The 26,543-nt window shown below is 39.4% G+C and overlaps 1 protein-coding gene across 1 annotated transcript; it reads right to left on the reverse strand.

Moving 5' to 3' along the window:
* Positions 1-10,435: 10,435 nt before the first annotated feature.
* On the reverse strand, positions 10,436-26,172 carry LOC124272239. Its single transcript, XM_046707394.1, has 5 exons — positions 26,055-26,172; positions 17,842-18,030; positions 16,865-17,089; positions 13,688-13,741; positions 10,436-10,689 (listed from the first exon to the last, which is right to left on the reverse strand). The coding sequence occupies exons 1-5, from the start codon at positions 26,104-26,106 to the stop codon at positions 10,436-10,438; spliced, it is 774 nt and encodes a 257-aa protein (XP_046563350.1). The 5' UTR covers positions 26,107-26,172.
* Positions 26,173-26,543: the final 371 nt, after the last annotated feature.

Here is a 26,543-nt window from a genome sequence, read left to right on the forward strand (position 1 = left end):
ATATCAGCGGGAATATAGAAAGGAAGAAGGAAAATGCCGAAAGTTATTTAGCTAAAGAAAGGGTAAGAGTGAAGCAGTACAGAACGCCAATAGACGGATTAACTAAACAAAAACAGAAAGAAGTGAGGGAGAGGAGTAAATACTACAGTTTGATGTACCGAGAACGAAAGAGACAAAAATCAAACTAAAAAATGACAACTATTGAAGTTTCACTAGTGAAACAATCTGATGTTGTTTCAGGTAGAGTACTTGGTGAAAATCTGCAGTCAGCAGTTCAGTCTGTAAAGAGCAGCGAATGTCAAACAAGAAGTTCGTTATCGCCCATGCTGGTAAAAAATTAACTTTCCAAACAAACTCAGAAGCGCTGGTGTCAGAAGATCAAATGCATTGAGAAAAGCAAACACAACTATTTTGCAAATGAGATAAAAAATTGCAGCTCTGAGAAGAAATGAACAAAAATGGAAGTTCCAGAGGGTCAAATCTACAACGTCAACTAAAGCAGGGCTCGATTTAAGAGATTTTAACCTACTTGCACCAGGTGCAACCTAAGATAAGAAGCTAGTTCCACTAGTCAAATTCCAGTTGCACTGTTTTTATTGCAATATGTAATATCAGAAATATGCTATTGAATTATTTAGATGTTTTATTCAGAAGTTCATCCACTCAAAAATTGACTTGCGCCTGGTGCAAGTTAGACTAATAACTAGGTTGCACTTTGTAATGTTGGGTTGCACCGTTGCAAGTAGCAAAGCACTAAATCGAGCCCTGTAAAGCGATACCTTACTGTCAAACTGAGCAGCAAAAAAACCGGTAGAGATAAAATGCAGACTGAAACAGAGACCACTCCCTCAACAAGCGCACGGAATGAGTTGTACCAGAGTGGTGTTAGTCCAAGCCAAATACCACAGAAGGTTATTAAGAAACTCACAATGGCTAATGCAATTCTGAAAGAAATTAAATTTTCACGTCAACCTAATCCTAAACAGAATACTATGAACGTTCTGTCTACAGTTATCTGCGGAAAAGTTGTGAAAAAGTACAGAATGGTATCAAATATGAATAAAGCTACAGGCATTTCGAAGAAATACCTGATCAAATCTGGATCTAAAGTGATACAGTTGAAAGGGAGAGCCCGACTCACAGTCTTGAGAGAGCAACTGAAAAGGCAAGTTGTATCTTTTCTAAAGAGAAATGATGTCAGTGTATGCATGCCTGGAAAAAAATGATCACAAGTAGCATGATGGTGAAACACGTCAAACAAGAATTCTCAATGATTATTTGGCAAAGATATTTGAGAAGTCTAAAGCTGAGTATCCCGAAACCAAGACATATTTCTCGACATTCTGTAAAATGAGGCCTGGATACATCTTGCTGACTTCCTTTATCTCCAGAAACACGTAGTAAACACCAGAATATGGCAATGAAGCTAAAGTGTCTGCGCTCCCTGGGTCTACACGTGCCTTCCTCCCCAGAGTCTCTCTCCAACACTCATGAAACAGACATGGCTGCTCAACTGGCTGCCATCACAGACGAAGAGATCGAGTTTGAGCGATGGGGAAGAGTGGAAAAAGACGGCAAAAAAAGGATGAAGGTGTTAAAGAACAAAGAAACGAACGAATTCATCACAATTATGAGGCAGGAACTCAAAGAATTCTTCTGTCATGTATCACGTGTGATAGGGCACAGCATTCTGCACTGAATGAGCTAAAGAACACTCTTCCCAAAGATCATGTCATTGTCCAAATTGACTTCACAGAGAACTTTCTCCGTTAAAACATGGATGAAATACAGAGCGCCTACTGGAATTCGACAAACGTCACATTACATCCTGCCGTTGTTTATTACAAGGAAGAGGTTGAGAACGTTCTAAGACACAAGAACTTTATTTACATCTCTGATGTCAATCAGCACAATTCAACGGCTATCCTCACCATCATGAAGAAACTTGTTCCGGAAATAAAGGAAGTGATTCCTCACACGAAATGCATCCATTATTGGACGGATAGCCCTTCGTCTCAGTAGCGGCACAGGTATATCTTTGATGCTGTTCTCAAACACCATTCACTTTATGACGTCACAGCACGCTGGAACTACTTCGAGAGTGGCCATGGCAAGGGGCCATGTGATGGTCTGGGTGAATCAGCCAAGAGACAGGCTGCAGATGCAGTGAAACAAGGAAAGGTCACCATCCAGCACGCTCACGACTTCTTCCAATGGGCAAAGGCCAGTCAGAAGTCTATCAATTACAGATTCAATTCAGCAGGTGATATGGAGAAAACATCAGCTGAAATAGCAACGTCATCAGCAAAGGCTATCCGAGGCTCGATGAAGCTGCATGCTGTCTTCCCTATTAATGATGTTCTCCATACACGGCATACATCATGCTACTGCCAAGGGTGCCTTACTGGCAAAGACCTTTGTCCAAAGTGGACCGCTCATGTAGTATACCAAACTGCTGTCGAAAATTATCAACCTGTCTCTCTACCAGAAGCTTCATTTGTACCAGAAGAAGGACGATTTGTTGATGCTAGATATGATGAGAACTGGTTCATTGGAAAAGTAATGGAAGTAGATGGGTCAGATCTTGATGCCAAGATATCATTCATGGAGAAAACACGTGGGGAAAGGGGTGACCTCGACCTTCAAATGGCCACAGCGACCTGATGAAATATGGGTCAGTTTCAGCGACATTCTCTGTTGCATTGATGACCCGATTGCTGTGGGGAAAACCAAACGTCAGTTCACAGTGTCAGCTACAGACATGGAACACATCCTATCCTGCTTTGACAACTAAGAAGTTCATGTTTTACTGACTTGATGTTGAGTTTTGCCTTAGCATGTGAAATGTTATTGATAAGCATCATATACGTTAAATGTTTTTTGACATTTACTGCTACATACGTTGGAAGAGTTCATTTAAGAAAGATGGTGTTATAGAAAGGGCAAAAGCTCTACACTAAGTTACAATACATTTGACTTGGTTGTCGGATCAGTTTCATTTGATAACATAATCTACATTGAGCATTTCAACTCATCCGCAATAACAATCACAGTTTAAGAAGCGGAATCAAAGTTTAAAGAATCAATATATCCTGTGCCAACTGAATTCGCCTGCTCTTTGCTAAATCATATGAAGCATATGGAGTTTTTTATACTAAATCGTTGGTGTTCAATAGTTATTTTATGTTAATCAGATACGTTGAGGATTGGCATCAGATACGTGGATTATATTTAGACGCGCAATTCCAAAACATAAAGTTAGAATCTGTTTGAGACATTGTGCGTTGAAATGGCAAATGTCTTAGGAATCAGTTCAAGTTACTTTAAATAGGTTCACATTGTGTAGATGTGAGAGAAAACATTTGATACATCTTCGATCTGAAAAGTGTTTATTTGATACATTTGTTTGCTGAAATAAACTTTGAATCAAGAACATAAATCTTTCTTTTCTTCACTGATAACCAGTCAATATGAACACGGCGTATTGAAGGATTTGATCTAACAAGCTGGTTCCAGCATAGGATCGACATTAATGTATGACAAGACGTTTTAATAGCATAACGGAAATTGATAGGTGATACTCAACTACATGTGGAATTTAATCCAAAGCTCTTTTGGATGCACCAATAACGAATAATCAAACTAGAGGTATGTTGGTGTCATAATTAACCAATATTTTGTTGATCATTCACATTTATTTTTATGAAAGCGGAACTCGGTAATTGCTACCTTTATCTGAGAATCAATGACCTCTCTCTCCCTTTTGTGCTGGAACGTTAACGGTTTGAGGGACAAAATAAACGACTGTGAATTTTTAGTATATCTTCGGAAATTCAAAATACACATGTAATATGCCTTGTTGAGACGTTTGTTATCGACATGTCAAATATAAATTGGTTGGACGGTTATGACGTCTACTATAGCCCAGCAGTAAAACTATCTGGTTTTGGTAGACTTTCTGGTGGTGTATGTGTTTGTATCCTGCATTCTATAAGCAAAGTGTGCACCTTACTATCCCCAGTAGTTGACAATTTGATCTTCTTGAAACTGCCTAAAAAGTTATTTTCAGTTGCAAAAGATATCAACTTAATATGTACTTATATCCCACCCTTGTGTTCGCAGTACTATTCTAACAAATCGAACAGTTTCTTATACTGACTGACTGAGTTTGGTTTTACGCCGCTTTTAGCAATATTCCAGCAACATCACGGCGGGGGACACCAGAAATGGGCTTCACACATTGTACCCATGTGGGGATTCGGACCTGGGTCTTCGGCTTGACCAGTTTCTTATAGAAACCCTTCCAGAAATCAGTGATTCATTCACAATACTCTGTGGAGATATGAATGCTCGCACAGGCGAGCAAAATAACCATTACGTTAGTTTTTGATGATGGTATGTTTCCAACTAGCTGGTTTTCTTAACTCACTCACTCACTCTACATAAGACGGGGAAATTTGATGACCCTGATAACTATAGAGGCATTTCACTTATGAGTATTCTGGGCAAAATATTCACAACTGTATTAAATAATAGAATAACAAATTGGGCAAATATGGCAAAACAATACAAAACATGAACTTGACAACTGTAGCCGCGAGGTTAATATCATAACTGTCTTTCATTGCTGTCCACAATATTGTATTTGTACTGCCTCTGAACTTGTACAACTACGCCATTTTGAGCTGCTATTGTAATCCCTTTGTAGTGAGATGTCGTGCTTTGTAAACTTCCTTATGTTTATGCAATTGCAGATTGTACAACATCTCTTTCTGTGTCGGTTTTACATCGACTTTCTGTACATCCAGATTCTGGTTTAACTTATTGGTTTTGTCTTCGACTTACTGGTTGGGGCCAACTTGATTTTTTGCCTTTCTGCAACAACATATTCTGCAGTCAACGGCGTGACTCAAAAAGAACAATTTAAGACTAAAATGAAACTCAACTCTAATATCATATCTAAGATATGTGTAACACTGTAGCCAGTACGATCACACCCAAAACACACAATTGTATCTGTCCGAGTGTAAACCATGATAAGCATTAGGTCCAGTACTTTTATCATTGATATAGATGATTAGGCTTCTACATTCAGATTATTGAATCGCATGGAATAATACTTGAAAAGGAATGTTAAATTAAGTGTCTAAATCTTTCAGAACCCTGTTACTTTTATCTATCATGACATACCAGATCATGAACACATCAAAGCACATTATGTACATTGTACCAGTTCTTATAGTCTCGGCATTATACTGTGTTGATGTAAACACAAGTGTAACTATACATACCAAGAACCATCAGGAGAAACAGCTTCATGTTCGTTGATGAGATGTCTCAAAAAGATCTACAGCAAGGATGGAAGTGATGCTCCTGGTCTCAACCACGACTTTAAATATGTTTTCCACACGCAGAGGCACCCGTCAGTAATGGTAAATTATAAAAACATGTTTACGAAGGACAGTAAAATAACTAGATTATCACAGAGACGAAATTAAAACTAGTAATTAAATCTAAAACAGTTTAACTATATGTGACAATACAATATAGAAACGGGCTATAGATTGCCAACAACTGAAGGTAGATCACCATACTAGGGACTTGTCACACAAGCTTGTGGACTGTTGTTTGTGACTAACTCTCCATATATATATAAGGCGGTTTCACCTTTCCCGTTAATGTTACAAGTTCTTGTTTTGAAATAAACTCTTGGATATGGCCATTATTAGTCTAAGAAAGATTAGTCAGAAAGCTATGGAAACACTGAGGTAAAAGCTTGCCCGCCGTAATCGTTTACGTTTCGAAACCTCGCCTGAAACCACAATTATTCTGAAGCTATGATTGGGAAAGGATTACTCCACCACAGGTGTCTTGGAAACTGTTACACGAATCTAATCCAACTCTTAAAATGGTCTAAACGACGGCCATGTTGAAACCCGTGTTGCCGTATAAAGGTTCTTCTTGCCATTCCAGCAGTTTCTACTTGTATTATTCATAACACAAGATTACTAAACTAACTGGATCCCTATTTCAAATATTCATTTTTGTGGTCTGTTTCAGATTGGGATCAATGTTCCTGATGATTTACAGTCAACGGAGGACTGAAACTGAATCCGGACTTTGCAGTCGACTACGGGCTTGAACCTGCAGGACCAGTATTCGCCCACGAAATTCAGTACCCAGGCGGATATTGTACGTCCGATATATGGCTGTAATGTCCAATCAGTTGATCGGATATTACAATATGCGCTCCAACCGATGAAAACCAGATTCATACAGATTCGTTATTTACACAGACCTTGTTATATTCATGTATCTGTGGTACATTGGTTTATGTAAGCTCGATTACGGGGTAATTCAATTACCAGCTAAACATAATGGAAAAGCCATAAATCCCTAATCCTAACAAAAGCGTATTATATAAGTTAATTTACAACCCAAGGTATAACATGTACATACATATTAACAATATCACACAAAACGCACGTGCACACTGTCACCACCTTTTGTTTGGACATGTATATTATTGATTACTTCATGTTTCCAACTAGTGGTTTGTGCATGAAATTATTCTTTGAAGCAAGAGTATAAATTGAGAGCTTTCTCGTACTAAAGGATACACATACCTTGAAACTCCCTCAAGAAAGCTTTGTGGTGTGGTGGTGGAATTGGGTTTACCGTAGTGCTTGAGAATATTTCGCTCATATGACGACGTGCATGCGTGTGTATGTGTATGTGCGGCTGCCTGTACTAGCCCAGACTGAAGCTGGTTTTATAATGCTAGCCCACTGAGATACCATGCCGCAGTGAAGCATGAATACCCCACTCAGACACATTATACTGACTCCGAGCCGACCAGTCCTTGTTGTACCCATTAATGCCGAACGCCAGGCAGGGACCAACAAGTACCATGTTTTAACGTCTTTTGGTATGACACGGTTGGGGATCGAACCCGCGACCTCCCGCACTCCGGGCGGACGCTCTAACCACTCAACCAAGGAGGCGGTCATTTGTAAAATGATGTTTATTGATCACTATATGACCTGACGAAAATCATATGTCATTTGCTTATGGGTCCATGTCTGAGTTTTATGTCAATAAATTTAAATACCAGATGCCCGTGTTGCTTGATATCTAAAGTGGCCCGTGAAGATCCGGGGTAGAATAGGTCTTCAGCAACCCACGCTTGCCACAAAAGGCAACTATGCTTGTCGTGAGAGGCGACTAACGGGATCGGGTGGTAAGGCTCGCTGACTTAGTCGACACATGTCATCGGTTCCCAATTGCGTCGATCGATGCTCATGCTGTTGATCACTGGATTGTCTGGTCTAGACTCGATTTTTTACAGACCGCCGCCATAAAGCTGGAATATTGCTGAGTGCGGCGTGAAACTAAACTTACTCACTCACTGATATCTACAGTTCATCTGAACATGAAATGAGCTTTAGCCATAATGCTTCTTCTGTCTTTTGTCCGTCGATCCGTCTGTAACAAGCACAGGAGAACGTAGAACGCATCGTAATCCTAACAACACATACTTTTCCATAACCAATCCACCCGTGAAGATCCGTGTTAGAATTGGTCTTCAGTAATCCATGCTTGTCGTAAGAGGCGAGTAACGGGATCGGATGGTCAGGCTTGCTGACTTGGTGGACACATGTCATCGTATTTGCGTCATTGCGTGTAATCATGCTCATGATACTGATCACTGGAGTGTCTGGTCCAGGCTCGATTATTTACAGACCGCCGCCATATAGCTGGAATATTGATGAGTGTGACGTGAAACAAGAAACCAACCAACCAACCAACCATAACAAGGCCAACTAAAAACCGACAGGTGACACAACTTACAAACACAACTCAGCTATATTACTGTGCAATAGTGAGCTACTGTACTTTAATTTCCGAATCAGACATTCAAAAACAAATATTTACAACACGTTGTAGGTTACTGAAGTCACGTTCCAAAATGGTGTTTAAAAACAGACCAATCCTTCTGTGTATGCATTTCGTTAATCAGAGAGTTCGTATATATGAGTAGAAATACGATTCGAAATAATATCACATTTCATTAGTTCATGCTATGGCAAGAAGTTTCTCTTCCTTTCCATTTTTGTTTACATGACACCACTAACTGAGCGTTTAATAAACACCCAGCGCACTAATGTAGAAACTACGTGAATGAAAGCATATGTGATGTCATTGGAAATGGTCTTTCGTCTGAAAATAAGACATCACAAAAAGCAGCACACGCCCACTCTAAATCTCCCTTGATGAACATTATATATTCCCTATCATCACACACATTTCAAGCAATTGGGACTTCAAAACAGCCATGGTGACGTTTTGAAACTTGTTGTATGTTGCAGGTACATTGACAACGACAAGCACGACAACATTGTCTTAAACAAGTCAACATAGAACTTTTAATGTCATGTTGTGGCTTATGGCTTCTTGTCCAGTGTGAACCATTCCATCTTTTTATACATGGCATCAATAAATGAGTGATTACTAAAATCAACAGTTTCAATATCACAATGTACATTAATAAAGAAACACATCATGATCAAGTCTTTGTGAAAAGCTTCTCGTCAAAAAGATCAACAGTGCATCACGTCACTAAAACAGTGCTGAAACTCGTTAGAAAACAACAAAAGCCTACCATTAAGATCATTGGGTACACATTATATATTCCTTATCATCATACGAATTACATAGAAATAGGCAGAAGGTTAAAAAAGCGGACACAACGCGGCAAAGTAATGGCTTGTATGTTCTAGACTAGCGAAATAAATAATCTTTCTGTTTTGTCTAGGGTTTATACAGTCCTTTTTAAATCAAAAGTTGAGTGAGTTCGTGTTGTCAGCTACAAACAAACACTCTATTGAACATTAAGAATTCGATATGGAAAAGAAATTGGAAATAATATCCCCAAAAAGAAACGCAAAGCCGTTTTGTATTTTTAAATTCTATTAATTACCTATTGTGATCAAACAATCGTGAAAATATTTAACAAAAGTGATGATAACATGATTTTACACAATTGCACAAGTGAAAAGTCGACTTTACCTGAAAATGTTGATTTAAATGAGATTTCTTACAAGAATTAAAAAGGCATCGTCACAACGCAACAAAAATCACCTTCCAGTTGAAATTGTGCAGCAAAGGGCATGCACTGTCTGGCTATAGAAATCCAGATTACTTTCGGAAATCGGCATCCGTTTTAAAGGAGTTTCAAGGTCAAATCACTACGCCCAGTATTGACGCAGCGACACAGAACATCGCCATTGGAAGAAGAATGCACGTTGGAGATTACCAATTTTCTGTTGCCAGGCGTCTAAATGTTAGTCGAAGCACGATATCACTGCTTGCAGCTCGTTGCAACCAAACAGGCATAACAAATGACCGTCCCCGTACAGGTAGGCCTCGAATCACCACTGCAGCCCAAGATCGGTACATCCGGGTACTACATTTTCGTGATCTTACTGCCACGTGTGAGAGCACGGCTGCCAGGGTGCCTGGACTTCGGAGGATATCCGGTCAAACTGTACGGAACAGGTTGAGAGAGATTGGACTTAGAGCCAGGAGACCCGACGTCGGGACCATGCTACGTTGTCACCATCGCGCTCAACGTCTCCTTTATCTAAAATTATCCACTTGGTTGTATAGACATTTTCTTCTTCTAAACAGATTGTACAAATTCATTTCTTAAAGTCTATTTGTGGACGAGTTAAACACGAGTTTTTTCATGAGTTGAAAATACAACATTTTCGCAAGAGATTTCCGGGTTATGCGTTTCTTTTTGGGAATAGTATATATGAAAACGTTGTCAAAACATCAGTGTTAAACGTTGCAACCCTTTCGATGACACTTTGTTTAATATGATTGGGACCTCTTTTGTAGCTGGAGTATTTTACCCACACCATGCATACATTGATAACCCTGCTGAATTCACTGAAAAGCCTATTAGCCTACTGTGATACAAAATAATGACATTAATTTAGAGGTTCAATGTTTTAAATGTTCCGATTTTGTGTTCAGTTCAATTACGTGTCAATAGATGCCTATTCAGTACATTATCTTCTAACGTCTCCTCAGCAGGGTTTTGGGAACCATGGCGCATTGAGTTGTCTGTGATATATATTAACCTGTACATTATCTATTAACATAAACCATTGTGCGTTTAGCATAGAAACGCGTAGGACGTTATACCCACAGTAACACATGTTAACTCTAGCTGGTATATAAGTTAAATATAGTAATAGTCTCTCTGTAGTTTTAACAACGTTGGGGGTAAGTCTTAACATACCAAAAAATAATGGCAGATCCCTTGGACAAAAAAGATGTTCTATGTATAAAATAAAGGCTCGCTGTAACGAAATGATATATGAGAGCAAAAGGGTTCTAATCGTCATTATTTACATCAAATTCCTTCCTACGAGCATGAATACCCAGCTCTACGCATATCCATGACAGCGCCTTTGATGTTGGCAGTCCACCCTGAACTTAACGTGGTTTCCTGACTTGCACCGATCTTACAGTTGTTGACTAGCAGTCCCTTGTTGAAGCTGAAGGCTGTACATCCGAGGCTTTGCTGACACCAGATGCTGCACATGGTTACCATGGGCGTCGTTAGCGTAGCAGTTGGAGTCGTGAGGGTGTAGCCAGGCATGACTCTGTAGGAAGATCCTGCAAGGGCGTGTGTCAATGATATACACCGAGGGAAGTCGTGTTTGGAGTAGCGTTTATCAATGCATACACGTTTATGTATGCACCCATACACCCGGCACACACGTACACCAACATGGTGATTAAGGTTGTTATGGTGACATCAAATGATTATCAGTTTGATCAAACGGTTCGTGTTGGCATTACTTCAAACGATGTGAAAACAACAGAAGTTTTAGTCTTGCAAAGCACTCAAATTACAGAGCGGGATATTAAGCAACGCCGATGTTAAAAGGGATTGGTAACCGCATTCTACACACTTGATGACAATGAAACACATTTATCGAAGATCACCGTGTCAAAGCAAATGTAATGTCTTTCACAAATGACCCACTCCAACCATCAATTGGAAGGGTGTGATGGGTTTATGTGAAAATGCTACCTTTCTGTTGCCTGACCAGGTTGTGGGTCTCAAGAGAGCTTATGGTGTATTTTTCCCAACCACGAGCAATTCCATGAGGCAGGAATACAACTGGTCAATATATATATATATATATATATTTATGCAAACTATGTGTAGCAAACATAAGATCAGCATTCACTAACACAATGATATAACAGTTCATTCGACCATGCGCACAATTTATCGGTATTTTAAGGCAAATAAATCTCATTAAAAGGATTTTTAATGGTATTTTATGTTTGGAGTTATGACCCTGGAGAAGAACCTTACGTTAATCACGACGGGGACTGAGATGCTGTTATTCAAAACCTGCCTGAAGTCGGTTCTTGTGTTGTGGTTGTAACAGTTGCAGGTGATGTCCTAACTGACGATGACGTCACTTATGAAGAGATCATTTTGAAAGCTCTATATGTTGAAAGGTGGAAACTATGTTCAACATGCAGTGATTGCATTCATTAGACGTAATTTATTATTTATAAAAATCATTGGTAGTTTTATGATACAACTGTTGATTGTGTACCCTTTCTTGGTCAACACTTCGTTCTTTGTAATTCAATGAAACATGAAATGCATGTTGCTTTACACACACACCCCGATGGCTTGAAAATGTTAACCTCTGGATATTTTGATAACGAAAATAGGGCTCACGTACAAGTTCAAGGAAGTCATTCATATACGTTTTTCGTGCGCAATCATCATAACAGGTGCGCGAACGTGCAACAAAGAATTTCCTCCACTACGGCCTATAGAGGTGCATCATAGCGTTCGTGTATGTGAGCACTAGGTATCCTTGCTCAGACATCAGTAGAGTGAGTGAGTATGTTTTTACGCCGCTTTTAGCAAAATGTCATCAATAAATGGGCTTCACACATTGTACCCTTGTAGGGAATCGAACTCAGGATTTCAGCATGACGACCGAACGCTTTAACCACAATGCTACCCCACCGACCCCGACATGGGTAGACATGACGAATACCCTTGAAATGTAATGACATCTACTGGAAATGAGAGCACCCTATTTGCGTTGCGAGTACCTATCTCTAATGGAAGCCGCTTCTAATAAACGAAGGTATGGTCATCTCACATTCGTCTCACTAAATTTCTTAATTTACATAGGTGCGTCCAACGTTGCCTTTTCAAATGGCTTTTCTTGTTCCAAACTACCTGAAATATGTTCTGGTGTTGTGGTGGTGAACATATAAGTACAACACATAGGTATAAACATATCGACAGTATACTCCATTTACGTATTTACACAGAGACATACACACACATGTCCATATGCTGCAACATGCTCGGTTGGGAACGATCAAACGCCGTAATTTCTCCAAGACAGAGCTTTATTCAAAACTTACCTGATGACTGTTCTGGTGTTGTGGCGTGACAGCTGCAGGAGGTGTTTTAGAAGAGAAAGTTAGAAAACTCAACATGCCGAGAGGTGGAAACTGTGTATAACATATAGTGATTGTATTCATTTGCATAACTTGCATTGTTTGGTAAAGTAGCTCATTAAAACTGTAACCTTTATATCTTTGCTGTTTATTGATCTGACACCAACGTTTTGCACCTAAGGATTTCTGGTAAACGTCTGGTTGTAACTTTAAATTCAACACGTTACACAATGCACTGTTTTCCAGTAGGGACAGTAAATCCCACCTGAATGAATGAAGAAGTGAGTGAGTTAAGATGTATACTCACATCGGCAATATTTCAGCCATATCGTGACTCTAACAAATTACAGTGAGTGAGTGAGTTTAGTTTTACGCCGCACTCAGCAATATTGCAGCTATATGGCGGTGGTCTGTTAATAATCGAGTCTGAACCAGACAATCCAGTGATCAACAGCATGAGCATCGATCTGCGCAATTGGGAACCGATGACATGTGTCGACTAAGTCAGCGAGCCTGACCACCCGATCCTTTTAGTCGCCTCTTACGACAAGCATGGGTTACTGAAGGCCAATTCTAACCCGGACCTTAACGGGTTTAACAAATTACAAATTCATAATAAATGCAATTGAATTATATGAAAAGACATGTCTACAAAGGGCAGTAAAATAACTAGATTATCACAGATAGAGATTTTAAACAAGCATGTAACTGTAAAATTAATCAAGTTTATGAACAATACAATATAAAAGAACGGGCTAGAGATCACCAGCAACTGAAGCTAGGTTACCATACTAGGGACCACGGGGAACTACAGTACCTTTGCTACCTGCACGGACCCTAGCTGGATTTACACCATCCCGTCAGTCACTGGTGATTGTAGTGAAATTTAGCCTTTATTTAAAACAACAAATATTCTAAGATTAAACTCCGTAGGTTGAAATAATTTTACAATACGTTAACCCACCTCGAGGATACAGCCTCTGACCATACAACTTAATATCTACCAATATTAAAAATCAACTATCTAAACAATGTAAAGAAATATCAATTAATTCAATTTCTTTTAAAAATCCAAGGATTAAATGAGGAGCAATATGATTAAAAAGATCCTTCATTGTTTTTACATCGAAATATTTTTCCTTTGTGATGGAAAAATGAAACCTACCTGAAGACACTGTCGTCGTTGTTGTTGTAGTCGTGATTGTCTCAAGGGACGTTCCTTTGGAACAGAAGAAGAGAAATACAATGTATTGATTGATAGATTACTTCACGCATGATTTAAATATAACCGTTCCTTGTGTATCATATAATCATTGTCAGGTGAATGTCATTTCGGAAACCAATAGCATGGGATGACGATGTTCCTATTTCACAACGTCAGTTGTTTGTATATTGTATGCATTGAATGTCCCGAGAGGTTGGATAGCTCCTTGACTCGCATGGGGAGCCTGAAAATGTTTTGGACATGGACATTCACTAGGACATCCGACGAGAATAATGATTGCGCCCTCATATTCTTTACCTACTGCGTGTTTACGTACATGGTGTTTCAAATGTATTTGATCGTTTGTTTGTGTGTAAGCACTAAGGGACTGGCTGCAACAAGCAACAGGAAATCGTCTGTACATTTGCCAGCAAGACGTCATCCCGCAGCTTACAGATGAGAAATGTCAGTGGTGTGGGAAACTTCAACACTGGGATAATCAAAGTTGGACTTATGGCATATTTTCTGATTAAATCGAGGTCCATTGTTGACTAGCATGACCGAAGAAATCGAATTTTTTTCTGGAATCACGGTGATGGGCTAAACTGCGTTGGATATTGGCCATGGCTGAGTCACACAGGTCAATACTACCGCACAACATAATAGCAGCACCATTTTTTCAAGATGATAATGTACGTGTCAACCTTGCCAAGATTGAGACCAAATTCCTCCAGCCATCACAAGTCATGGTCAAAACTCCTGACTTTTTCTCCGTTGAACAAGCCGAGGAGGTCTGTGGCAATCGTCAACGTCAAAATCCTCCAATCACCCTCCGTATTTCAAATCTATTTCTGTATTGCCGATTGCACGGTTCTTGTTTAGTTGTTTTTTTCTGTCCTTCGATGCCATCATAATTTCAATACATAAGGAATATACTTAGCTTTTCGCCGTGTTTAGCAGTGCTTCCAAAATATGACTGCTCAACACACCTGTAAAGGGCCTTTTAAATTGTCCCAGTGTTGGAAACCGAGTCCGTTCCTTCGGAATGGTGAGCGAACCACTACTGCTGGACCCGTGTAAGATGAGCCTGCGCAGTACGTGTACGCGTTTGTGACAAGTAGGCGGGGCAGGGAATCTAGACGAATACACTTGGTTGCTGCAGGTAGAGTGGCGATTAAGCACGTGCAATACATGCTGACCGTGGCGTGAACTCAATACCGCTTCTGTTTAACACGTGTCTCGTAGAGCGATTCAGTTCAGCAAGACACCATCTCGACACGAGTCAATTGTTGAATGTTTGCAGATTTTAATTAATTTAACATGTCCAAGTTAGGGAAGCATGGGCAAATTGTTCATTCTCTGGCAAGGGAGTAAGCCTACAATGTTATTATTTACATGGAAAAGACGTGTGCAACCAAAGTAGACGCTATGTCGAAAAGTAGCAATGCTACTGGTATTTCCAAGGCAATTTTAAAACGTATTAAAGCGGAAGGTGATAGGGGTGCGAGTAGGCCTACTTTTCTTAGTCCAACAAAGTTGCGCAAACCCAAGACTTCCAAGCACAAACTTGATGAGTTGCGCAAACCCATGACTTCCAAGCACAAACTTGATGATTTTGACCGGTGTGCAGTCCGTCAATTTGTACAAAATGTATATGGAGTACAAAAGCAACTGCCTACTCTAGATATGATATATGATATGGCAAGAAGTCAATTGCATTACCAGGGTTCAAAGGAAAGTTTTCGAAAAAATCTGAAAGACATGGGGTTTAGGTGGCCAAAAACGCAGTCAAATCGTAAGGTTTTAATGGAACGAAAAGACATCGTTGCAAAGCGCATGGAATACTTACCTGCAATAAAAAATGTCGAGATGAAAATCGAACAATCATCTTTATCGATGAAACTTGGTTGCATGTACACCACATCGTCCCAAAATGTTGGCAGCTTGATGGTTGGGTTGTGATAAATTGGGTTCAGCCTCCGTCCGGTACCGGACTTCGGCTTATTGTTGTTCATGCAGGGTCCGAACACGGTTTTGTAACAAATGCTTTACTTGGATTTGACTCAAAACTCAAATCAGCAGATTATCATGACGAGATGAATTTTAATAATTTTTCCAAATGACTGCAGGAAAAATTGATCCCACACATTCCACCCCACTCCGTCATTGTTATGGATAATGCGCCATACCACAGCAAGCAAGTGGACAAATGTCCAACAACGGCTAACTGAAAAGATGATACCAAAGCTTGGTTACAAAGGCACAATATTGCATTTGACGATAAAATGCTCAAAGCCGAACAGTTGTGTCTGGCAAAATCCAACAAATCGATCCCTGTCTATAGAGTAGACACTATGTTGAAACAACATGCCCATGATGTACTACGTCTTCCTCCTTACCATGCAGAATAAAACCCAATTGAGTTGATTTGGGCCAATGTAAAAAATTATGTTGCTACAGAAAACCTTTTGCAGTTCACAAAAACTTCGCTAAGAGTACCATAAACGAGAAAATGTCTGCAATCGGTGCCAAGGAATTGTCCGAATGTTGTAAACATGTTTAAATCATTGAAGATGGCTACTGGCAACGGGAAATTGCAGTAGACTAAGAATTTGACAGGATCGTGATTGAAGTAGGACTGGCAAGTGATTCAGACACAGAGACCGATTCAGAAAGTGACGACTCAGGCCCGAAGTACGCCTAAATCAGTAAATTCCACAATGGATCTATTCGGTATTTGACCCATGTGTGGAGAGGATGCACCAGAATATATGCCGATTATAAATCCGTTTGTAAACATAACAAATGTTCTTTTCTCTAGCACTTGTGTGGGGTGTTTTGTAAATATTGTTATATTTGTCTTGGTTCAGTTTCTAAGGATCTTAGTACATATCATAGGACATAGTAGTATGATATAACAATCAAAACACGATTCGCACGAGGAAATTGAACTTTTCACGTTTTAGACGACAACTTGTTTCCCTCATTGTTCAAATAGAATGTTCTGGAGGGTGTTCCCATATATGCAAATTTGGGTCATTTGTCAGATCGTGGCTCATCTAACAGTAGTACATCAGTAGTTGAGGCCACCGTTAGGCGAGTAAAGATTTTATGAAGTCAACAATATTTCAGACGCACCTTCCAACACTGGCTGCACTGCCTGGTCTGCATATATCACTATTTCATGAAGAACAAGTGGTGGTTGGTCGGTGGTGACACGTATGTACTGAACAGCAAACAGCCCTTGGCACATCCACGTTGAGGTAGTTCCGGGGATATTCTGGCCGCACAGAAAAGTGTGGGCAGGTTCAAAAGTCGAATATTTGGAGAGAGAAATTGTTCTGTTCTCAGGCGGATTTCGAACTGAAAAACAAGCATTTAAGTTATGACTGAATAAACCAGTTTTGAAACACCATTTTAAACAAATACAAATTCAGTTCAATGTGGAAGGAACGGTCAAAGCGAAAACAGACGGCTTAGTCTTTTTAAAATCCACAATCATTCAATGTAAGAAAAGTACTGAACTTTGAACAGGTATAAGGCTTTTGGCGTCAGGGCCAAGTGTGATCCTTGAAATATACGTATGAGACAACAGTGATATTTTCCAACCAGTCTGACTTCCTGCACGATGTACGTTCAAATATACATGGTTATAACGTGGTTTTCGAGTGACAACGTAATATATTTGTTGTGTAGTTTAACCGCACGCTATTCCTGTCTTAACTGTGTGACGTCACAACAGAAATAATTCAGTATTATAGTGACGACATTACGGTGAAACATTCGCGTGGGCTTTTAGTTACTGGTGGCTTTTACTTGGAGTGACTGAGTGAGTGAGTTGAGTTTACGCCGCACTCAGCAATATTCCAGCTATATGGTGGCGGTCTGTAAATAATCAAATCTGGACCAGACAATCCAGTGATCAACAGTATGATCATCGATCTGCGCAATTGGGAACAGGTGACATGTGTCAACCAAGTCAGCGAGCCTGACCACCTGTTAGTCGCCTCTAATGACAAGCATAGTCGCCTTTTGTTGCAAGCATGGGTTGCTGAAAACCAATTCTAACCCGGATTTTCACGGGTTACAGAAGTATGTGTATGGAATAGAGGTACCCATGTTTGGAAATTGGATACGTATTTCATTGACGTCATAGTAGCCTTCTAAATCAATTTGCCAGTAGGCTTCCCCGGGCAAGGTATAGTTGGACATAAAATATGTATTCCCGTCTCCATCAATCGCCAGTTCAGGCTCATTTCCGGGTAGCGTTGAACTTGTATCCAGTCCTTTACCCGTTAGGATCACTGTAACAACACCGAAAAAGCAATACAGCTATATTGAATGCATACATGAACACAAATTAGGTAGAATTTTTTCAGAACATTTCGCACCACAAACAGCTCATCTAAAGTACATGTACAATTTCGTGAAAAACTAGATTAACAAAGAACGGCAACTGATGTTTCAAGCACTCAAACGTGGACACAGAAACGTATTACTCACATTTATACACTGAAATTTTAGTGAAATTTTTGAGACTTTCGAGAGTTTGTTTCTGTTTTGTTTGTTTGTTGTTTAACGCTGCATTCAGCAATATCCCAGCAATATGGCGACGGTCTGTGAAAATATCAAGCCTGGACCAGACATTCCAGTGATTGACATCATGAACATCGATTTACGCAATTGTGCTACGATGGCATGGGTCAACGGGCGTGACAACGTGAGCCTCTTTGGCGCATCTTACGACAAGCATGGCTTGTTGAAGACCAATTCAAAAACAGATTATGACAGGTCTCTGTCAAAGGTGTTCCTCATCGTTCGTTTTCCCTGATTGAATGCGTACATGAACACAAAATATGTAGAACTTGTTCAGAACATTTTGCACCACAAACATCTATATCCCCATTTGGGGAATCGCATGGGGAACATTAGTGCAGACTCAAACGAACGACTAACATGTTTTCACCTTGGAGCGTTGGGGAAAAGGGCCGGTGTAAAAACCGATGGACAAAATATTAATGATTTCAGCAATATTCCAGCAATATCACGGCAGGGTACACACAAAATAGGTTTCAAACAAGTGTTCTTTACGTGTAGTAAAGCCGGGTCTTTGGCATGACGTGCGAGCTCTTTAACCACTGGGTATCCCAACCGCCCTTAGAGTGACAAGCACGGTCCACATGGCTGTTAACAAATAATAAGGCGCTAATAATCTGTTTGATTGGCATTTGAGAAGTTGGCTAATAATAAGAAAGTATGATATCACTTATAGCTGGAGTGTTCTCATCTGTTGATTTTATCAGTTCATTGTATGCAGATGGGATGAGATATCCCTGATCTCTGTTGACTGAGGGGTATACAATGAACTGATAAACAGCTATCATTGCTACTTAGTCTTATCAGCCTTGTATATTTTGTTTCTGCCTCATGGACTATTGGCTTCTACTTAGTGTCACTACATTATTGGCACCATCCATTTTGTAGTTTTTAATCCCCTTGATTCATACCTACATGTTGTTATTACATAATCCCTGTTGATGTATATAAGTCCGTTCTGTGCTGCAGTACTTCACTCTTGCTTGACAACGGTATAAGGATCTATACCGAAATGTCGCATCATATACATTTGTATGATAAAGAAGTTGCATCCATAAAGTATCTTACTTTCCTTAGGCACTAATAAGTTACTAATTGTCAGAGCAAACATATGGGAACAGTCATCAATATCTTGAGAGATGTACTGTTACCCCGTAAACCTTGTGTAATGTTTGGACCCATGTGGAGAATCGAACCCGGTTCTTATGCGAGACAAGCGAACACTTTAATTACTAGGCTGTCCTACCACCTAAACAGAGACAAGATGTGTGAATGTAGAGATAGGACAGTAACAAACTATGAGTGGCTAACTAATCTTGGAGACATTTAAAGGAAGAAGGTAAAAAGAATAAACATCAAGGAAAAAAACTAGTACCGGCGCAGAAAAGAGACTGAAGTTATTCGTATATTTACGCATATCGTTTACTTAATAAATATCAGAAGATATTATACCTAATTATATAATATGAACGATTTGTTGAGTAGTTCAGATTACAGGATGTTCTACAGGATACGCTTTGTGCATTTTCCAGAGTATAAACACCAGTCATTACTAGAATAGATACAGACGACAGGCTGCAGCTATTCATAATTTTAGTTACACGTATCATTTACTTAAGAACTATGTGATGATATTATACCCGATTATATGACATGAAATGCTTGAAAGATTGTTTGAGTGGCTCAGAATACAGGATGTTCTACGTACATGTTCCAAAGTATAAACATCAATGAATACTAGTACCGATACAAATGACAGACTGAAGCTATTAATGATATGATTTACACTTATCTTAACTTAATAAATATCAGACGATATTATACCCAATTATTTGACATGAAATGCATGAATTTTTTTTTGAGTGATTCCGAATACAAGATGTTTCCTGTACATTTTCCAAGTATGGACATTCAGTGAATACTTGTACCAATACAGATGGCAGGCTGATACTATTCATGACATGATTTACACATATCATTAACTTAATAAATATGTAAAGATACTATATCCAATTGCACGCCACAATCATAGATACATCTTCAAAAATATTAGGGTCTTTTGAATAAATTGTTGACTGATGACGAGAATGAATAAAACATGTCATGTGTGCATGTTGAAAAAGGACTATATTTTGTAACTTCATAGTATCTGCTTATATCCCTTGGTGCATGTTTGAAGTTTGGAATTGTCTCTTTTAACTTTGGGTATATATGACTTGTTTGACAACAAGACCTATGGCATTTAATGAATTATCATTTCTCCCTATAAATCCAAGCAAGATATTTTCTGAGTTAAATTCGATGTAACGACCGGATATTATAGCATTGTATGGTGTTCCAGAGAATCAGGACGAAGGAGAAATTGAGTTAAGAGGAATGTGAAGAGGCTGTAGGGTGGTGGGGTGGGGGGGTTCTCACTTGAAATGGATGATACTTGGAACTTTGACAAGGTTCACGGTGGGGAGGAAGAAGGAATAGGCTGACTTAAAACAAGTGGACAGGGCAAGTCAACACACAAGGAATCCATTCAACAACAACTTCCACAACATGTCTGTGTACTTTTATGTAACTGTCAGTCATTGAAAAGAAAATACATTAAACTAATATCAACGTGATTTAGAAACGATCTAAAATTTCTATTATTGGTCTGACTGGGTGTTCATATTTGATTGTTGTGATTACTGACAACGCTGAGTGTACAGTTGGAGTTGTATCTGATGTATTTGTTTCTATTCTTTTCTATATTTTCAGAACTATAAATTATCCAGATCAAAGATTTGATTCTGAGTATCGAAAAGAAAAATACACACCTGTGAACTCCAGGTGGACTAAATCGGGAGTCATCTCTTCTCGCGTACAGTCTTGGTGATGGATATCTTACTAAGTTTGTCAGTTGGTCTAAAAATTATAAAGCTAAAATAGAACGTCTCATTCCTACAAAGGCCTCAGTGGTAGAAAGACATACATCCACAAATGTATCAACAATCCACAGGAGAGGGAGGGTTATATAGAAAGATTTCCCTGAGATATTGCTACAGGCAAAAAGGAACATCTATCCTACAAAGTGTGAATCTGAAGAGGGAATGCTGCCTTGGTTGGTTAAATCATGTGGTTGGTCAAAGTCAGGTATAATCGGTCAGCCCAAAAGTGTTCCAAGTTAAAACAAATAAGAAGGGGCGTATATGTCTTGGTAAGGCTGGTTATATAGAACATAAAACAGAAAAAACGCTTTGTTGGTTCACATCGTGTGAATTCCTGTCTGACTGATTCCCGGTACTTTCAGTAAAACACCTTGAAAACGGTTACTCGTCGTTGACTTCTTCTCGATCTTCCGCATGCATAAGTTACCATGTTTAAAGTAAAGGCCTTGCATTTCACAGGCGCTTGATGGTGGTTATGTCTGTTATTATGACATCAAATGATTCCCAAGTTGATCAAACGCTGCATGGATTGTGGCATAACTTCAAACGACGACTGACTGACTGAGTTTAGTTTTACGCCGCTTTTAGCAATATTCCAGCAATATCACGGCGGGGGACACCAGAAATGGGCTTCACACATTGTGCCCATGTGGGGAATCGAACCCGGGTCTTCGGCGTGACGACGGCGTGACGCTTTAACCACTAGGCTACCCCACCGCCTTCAAACGACTAGGAAACACAAGTAGTTTTAGTCCTCACTCCCTCACCATAACAGACCATTTTAACCCGGATTTTCACGGGTTACAGTGAGTTAGTAAGTTAAAATTTCTTAAAATCTATCTGCGCCATTGGGATACGATGACATTTGTCCACCAAGTCAGCGAACCTGCCCATCTGATCCTGTTAGTCGCCTCTTACGACAAGCATGGGTTACTGAACACCAATTGTAAGCCGGTTCGAGGGGGGCAAAGCAACGCTAATTTTAAGAAGGATTGGTAACCGCATTCTTCATGTACAAACCTGGTACACAAAGTGAAACACATTTATCAAAACTTCTTCCGGAACAAAACCCGACCCAAACATCTATCGAATGGGTACACTGAAGGATGTAATTGGTTATGATGTTGTTAACTGTCTATTGCCCGACAAGCTTGTGTGTGTTACTCTCCAAAGAGCTTAGAGTGGCTTTCGGGTGTATATTGATGTTTTGTAGGTCCATATATAGGATTCTGTCATTTAGTGACGTAATTCTGTTGACCATTATTTCTCTTTAGTGAACTTGGTGCGTGTTTATTGGACTAGCAGTGTGAAGCTCATTCCCTGTGTCCCCGCCGTGATAAGGCTGGAATGTTGCTATACGCGTCGTAAAACCATACTCAATCACTGACTCATTATTGGACTAACGCTTAATCTCTGAATATATATAATTGGAACAGTGACAAATAAACCCATTTAAATCAAACAGGAGCGAGTGAGTGAGTTAAGATTTTAAGTCACATCGGCAATATTTCAGCCATATCGTGACTACAAACAAGTTATAATTTTACAATAAATAAAGGTATAAAAAAAACTGTCAGCGAAGGACAGTAAAACGACTAGGTTATCAAGGATTTCAATTTAAAACTAGTAATTAACACTAAAACATTTTAACTATACATGACTATACAATGTAAAAACAGGTTATATATTGCCAACAACTGAAGTTAGATCACCATGCCAGGGACCATGGGGACTTACAGTACTCTTGCTTCCTGCATGGACCCTAGATGGATTTACATCATCCCTTCAGCGGTTAGCAATTCAGATAAATCTAGTCATAGATTAAAATAACATATATGCTACGATTAAAAATAGTAGTAGATTTATATGTACTATGAATATAATGGTACGTACCCTCACAAGAGGACAAGAATTTTCAATATTTCAACCCCCTTTGAGGGTACAGCCACTAACAATCTCAGTTACTAATCTAAACAACCAATAATAATATATTTATCTATTTACAACCCATTCATCAAAATTTATCTAACAATTCTATTTCTTTAAAAATTTAACAATTAAATGAAAATTAACAGTACTAACAAGATCTTTAACAGTTTTTACTTTGAAATAGTGATGGAAAAATCAATGCAGTCAAGAAATCAAACAGGAGCCTCGCTGTGATGGGAAGATTCAGATTCAGGGCTTTAGCATTGCAGGGTGGGATAGGCAGTAGGGGGAATAGCGTGGTTCAGGGACTGTGAAGCAGACTACGCGTTTTCACATGGCTGACGTTTTTTATCGAACACCAAGGACAATCATAATGGTTACATGTGAAAGTCAACATGATTTCATTAATCTTAGTCTGCCGTAATTATGTTTTAAAATTCAAGATTTACTGTCGTCTTCAGAATCACCAAGAGGTGATTGTGTGTCAGCATAAATACATCCTATGAAACTGTATAAGAATGGATAAAAAGTCACAACCAGAATAAATAAATTGAATTGTTTTGGGAAAGACTATGGAAAAAATCCTACACATAAACCCGTGGAGTTAATGAGTTGATTTTTACGCCACTTTTAGCAATGTTCCAGCAATATCATGGCTTGGAACACTAGAAATGGGCTTCAAAATAGCATTGTGGAATTCAAGATATACTGAACCACATAAGACATGTCGCACCGATAGAGTTTTCTTAAAGCACACACTTTAATTAACACCAATTAACAATCAAAACGGAGGACTGAGTTCAAATTTGACAATTATGGTTGAAACATTTTCGGAAATCACATTTAGAGTTCACACAAACACAATCACCAAATATGGTACCATTAAGATACCCTAAAGTTAGTATCGTGTGTGGCCTCCATGGGCATCGGTGAAAGCGTTACATCGTCTGTACATGGAATGAATTGGCTGATTGATGAAGGCCTTGGGCACTTGGGTCCATACTCTGCGAAATGCCTGATCGAGTCCAGTTGGAGTTGTCGGCCTTGGTTGAAGGTCATTTAGTCTTCTTTGAAAGATGTTCTATTGGACTTAAATCCGGCATGAGTGCAGGCTATTCTAGGGTTTGGCTGCCATGTTGTCTTATGAAGTCCAATGTTGCTCTGCCAGTGTGGGCACAACCGCTGTCTTGCTGGAAGATGTGATTTCTGTAACGTCCAAAATGTGGCACAAAGTGGGGCCTTATGACTTTAATCAATATAGCGAGCAGCTGTCATGTCATTTCCTCATCCTGGACCAAGATTCTGGAACACGACGGTGTCAAGTAACTGGTTCAGACCGATTGCACCCCACACAATGATGCTTGGACCACCCCACGAGTCTCTTTCAAGAATACACTCATTGGAAAACAGTTCACCACGCCTTCGCCATACTCTCACTCTGCCATCGACTGTCCAAACACAATATCGGCTTTCATGAGATAAAATCACTGTTCTCCATTGTCCATAACGCCAATTTCGATGCTGAGTTGCCAATTGTAGTCGGTTTTAGCGGTGAGGAGCGGTGAGGACAGGAATACAATAGGGTCGGTGACAGCAGAGGTTTCTTCCGCGCAAACGTCGACGCACTGTATCGGCACCGATAGGTCTGTTGTTAGTCCCAATAGTATGGCGTGCTGTTTCCGTCGCTTTGGGGAAGCGATCCTGCAGATGGTGGCGCACAATCTGTCGGTCTTGACGTTGCAATGCTACTGAATGTCGTCCACTGCGTGGACGATCTTGGATGCTGTTAGTGGCCTGATACCACTCCTGCAGTCGGTAGATTGTCCTAACATGAACATTAAAATGATTGGCTACCCTCCGTGCAGTCTGGATAACTTGCAATCGTCCCAAGACTTGGTTCCTCTGATCTCTCGTAAGTCAGGCATGACGATTGTGTAAAAGAAATTACCTGAAAAATGATTCCAGGCGAGTTTGGGACTCGTTTTCATTGGTACGGTTGTCACGACATGCACGTGCATTTTCATTTTCACGAATGTCATACGGAATCTTTTACCATGTCTGCCTTTTTCGGTGCGTTCGGTCAATATGCTTTTTCATCAGAAAACACACTGATGCGGGTAATAGCTGTCAATTTGGATTGAAAAACATGTTAACAAAACGATAAATTCATAGTAAAAAACACCACCTTGCAAGAACAAAATGTTGCATTTGGTTTTGAAAAGCGACGTTTCTTTTGTGGTTCAGTATACATGTACATATCGTTTGTGTTTCATAAAAAACCTCAGGTGGTTTAAACGTGTGACTGGTGGTCACATACGTCTGACGCTATCAACCCCAGATTTCTCTAGTTAGGGCTGGATTTAATGTCGTCATTGCGACTTCCGATTACAATGCAATTGATGATTTTCTTGAATTGTGTACGAAAATATTTATTGATATTTCTACTGTCAACCTTGGCCGGTGTTTATATTTAATAATATTCTGGGCACATCACGGCATCGGGCGTCAAAAAATGGGCTTCAAATTATGTACTCTTACGGGGAGCCAAAATTAAATCTTGGGCTTTACAACCCAAATAAGTTATCTGTACTAATAATGTCAACTGAAATACAATGTGAATGTACCATCAACAGATACTGAACAGCAAAATAAACGCAACTGTTTTTTTTACAATTTCTAAATAAAAGACATAAACATGAACGCTTACTATTATGAGTTTTCATTTTTCGAAACTTGCGTTTCTTTTGCCGTGCAGTATACATTGACAGAAACGATTATCATAATTATACATATATACCCATTCAATAACAACTAATAATTGGATAACATAATTTGCTTATCAACTCTGAAGAATTACACCAATACGTAGTGATGAAACTTACTTTGAGTCAGGACGGGAGCCACGCAATATGACAGGCATATGAGAAACTTCATGACTGAATGCGGAGACTGTGCATCTTGTGAAGTAGAAGTAGTTTCAGCGATACTTAAGCCATTGAGTATTCTGACGTTTCTAATAAACGCATACAACCTCGTGGCATGGTTTGTCATTTGGGAGAGGTTCTTTCATGTCAAAGAGAAAAATGCTCACGATATCAAACTGATCTTTGAAAACAAAGTCTCTTTTGTCTGTGCAGCTTTCTTCCACTGCATCAAGACGATACTTAACTGCGTCAAGGGAATACTGCATCAAGAGAAAACATAATTGTGTTTACTAAAAAATATTATACACCACTCAAAGAAAATCGATTCCGAACTAGATCAACTGAAAGAAGAGAAAGTATTTATTGGGTTGAACTCTGCTTAAACGTATGGTCCTCATGGCAACCAATGACAAACCATCAAAGACTGATGTGCAAAAACGAATGTCA

Source organism: Haliotis rubra, unplaced genomic scaffold (genome assembly GCF_003918875.1).
Source record: "Haliotis rubra isolate DU_JTF1 unplaced genomic scaffold, ASM391887v1 Scf1678, whole genome shotgun sequence".
Classification (NCBI taxonomy): Eukaryota; Metazoa; Mollusca; class Gastropoda; order Lepetellida; family Haliotidae; genus Haliotis; species Haliotis rubra.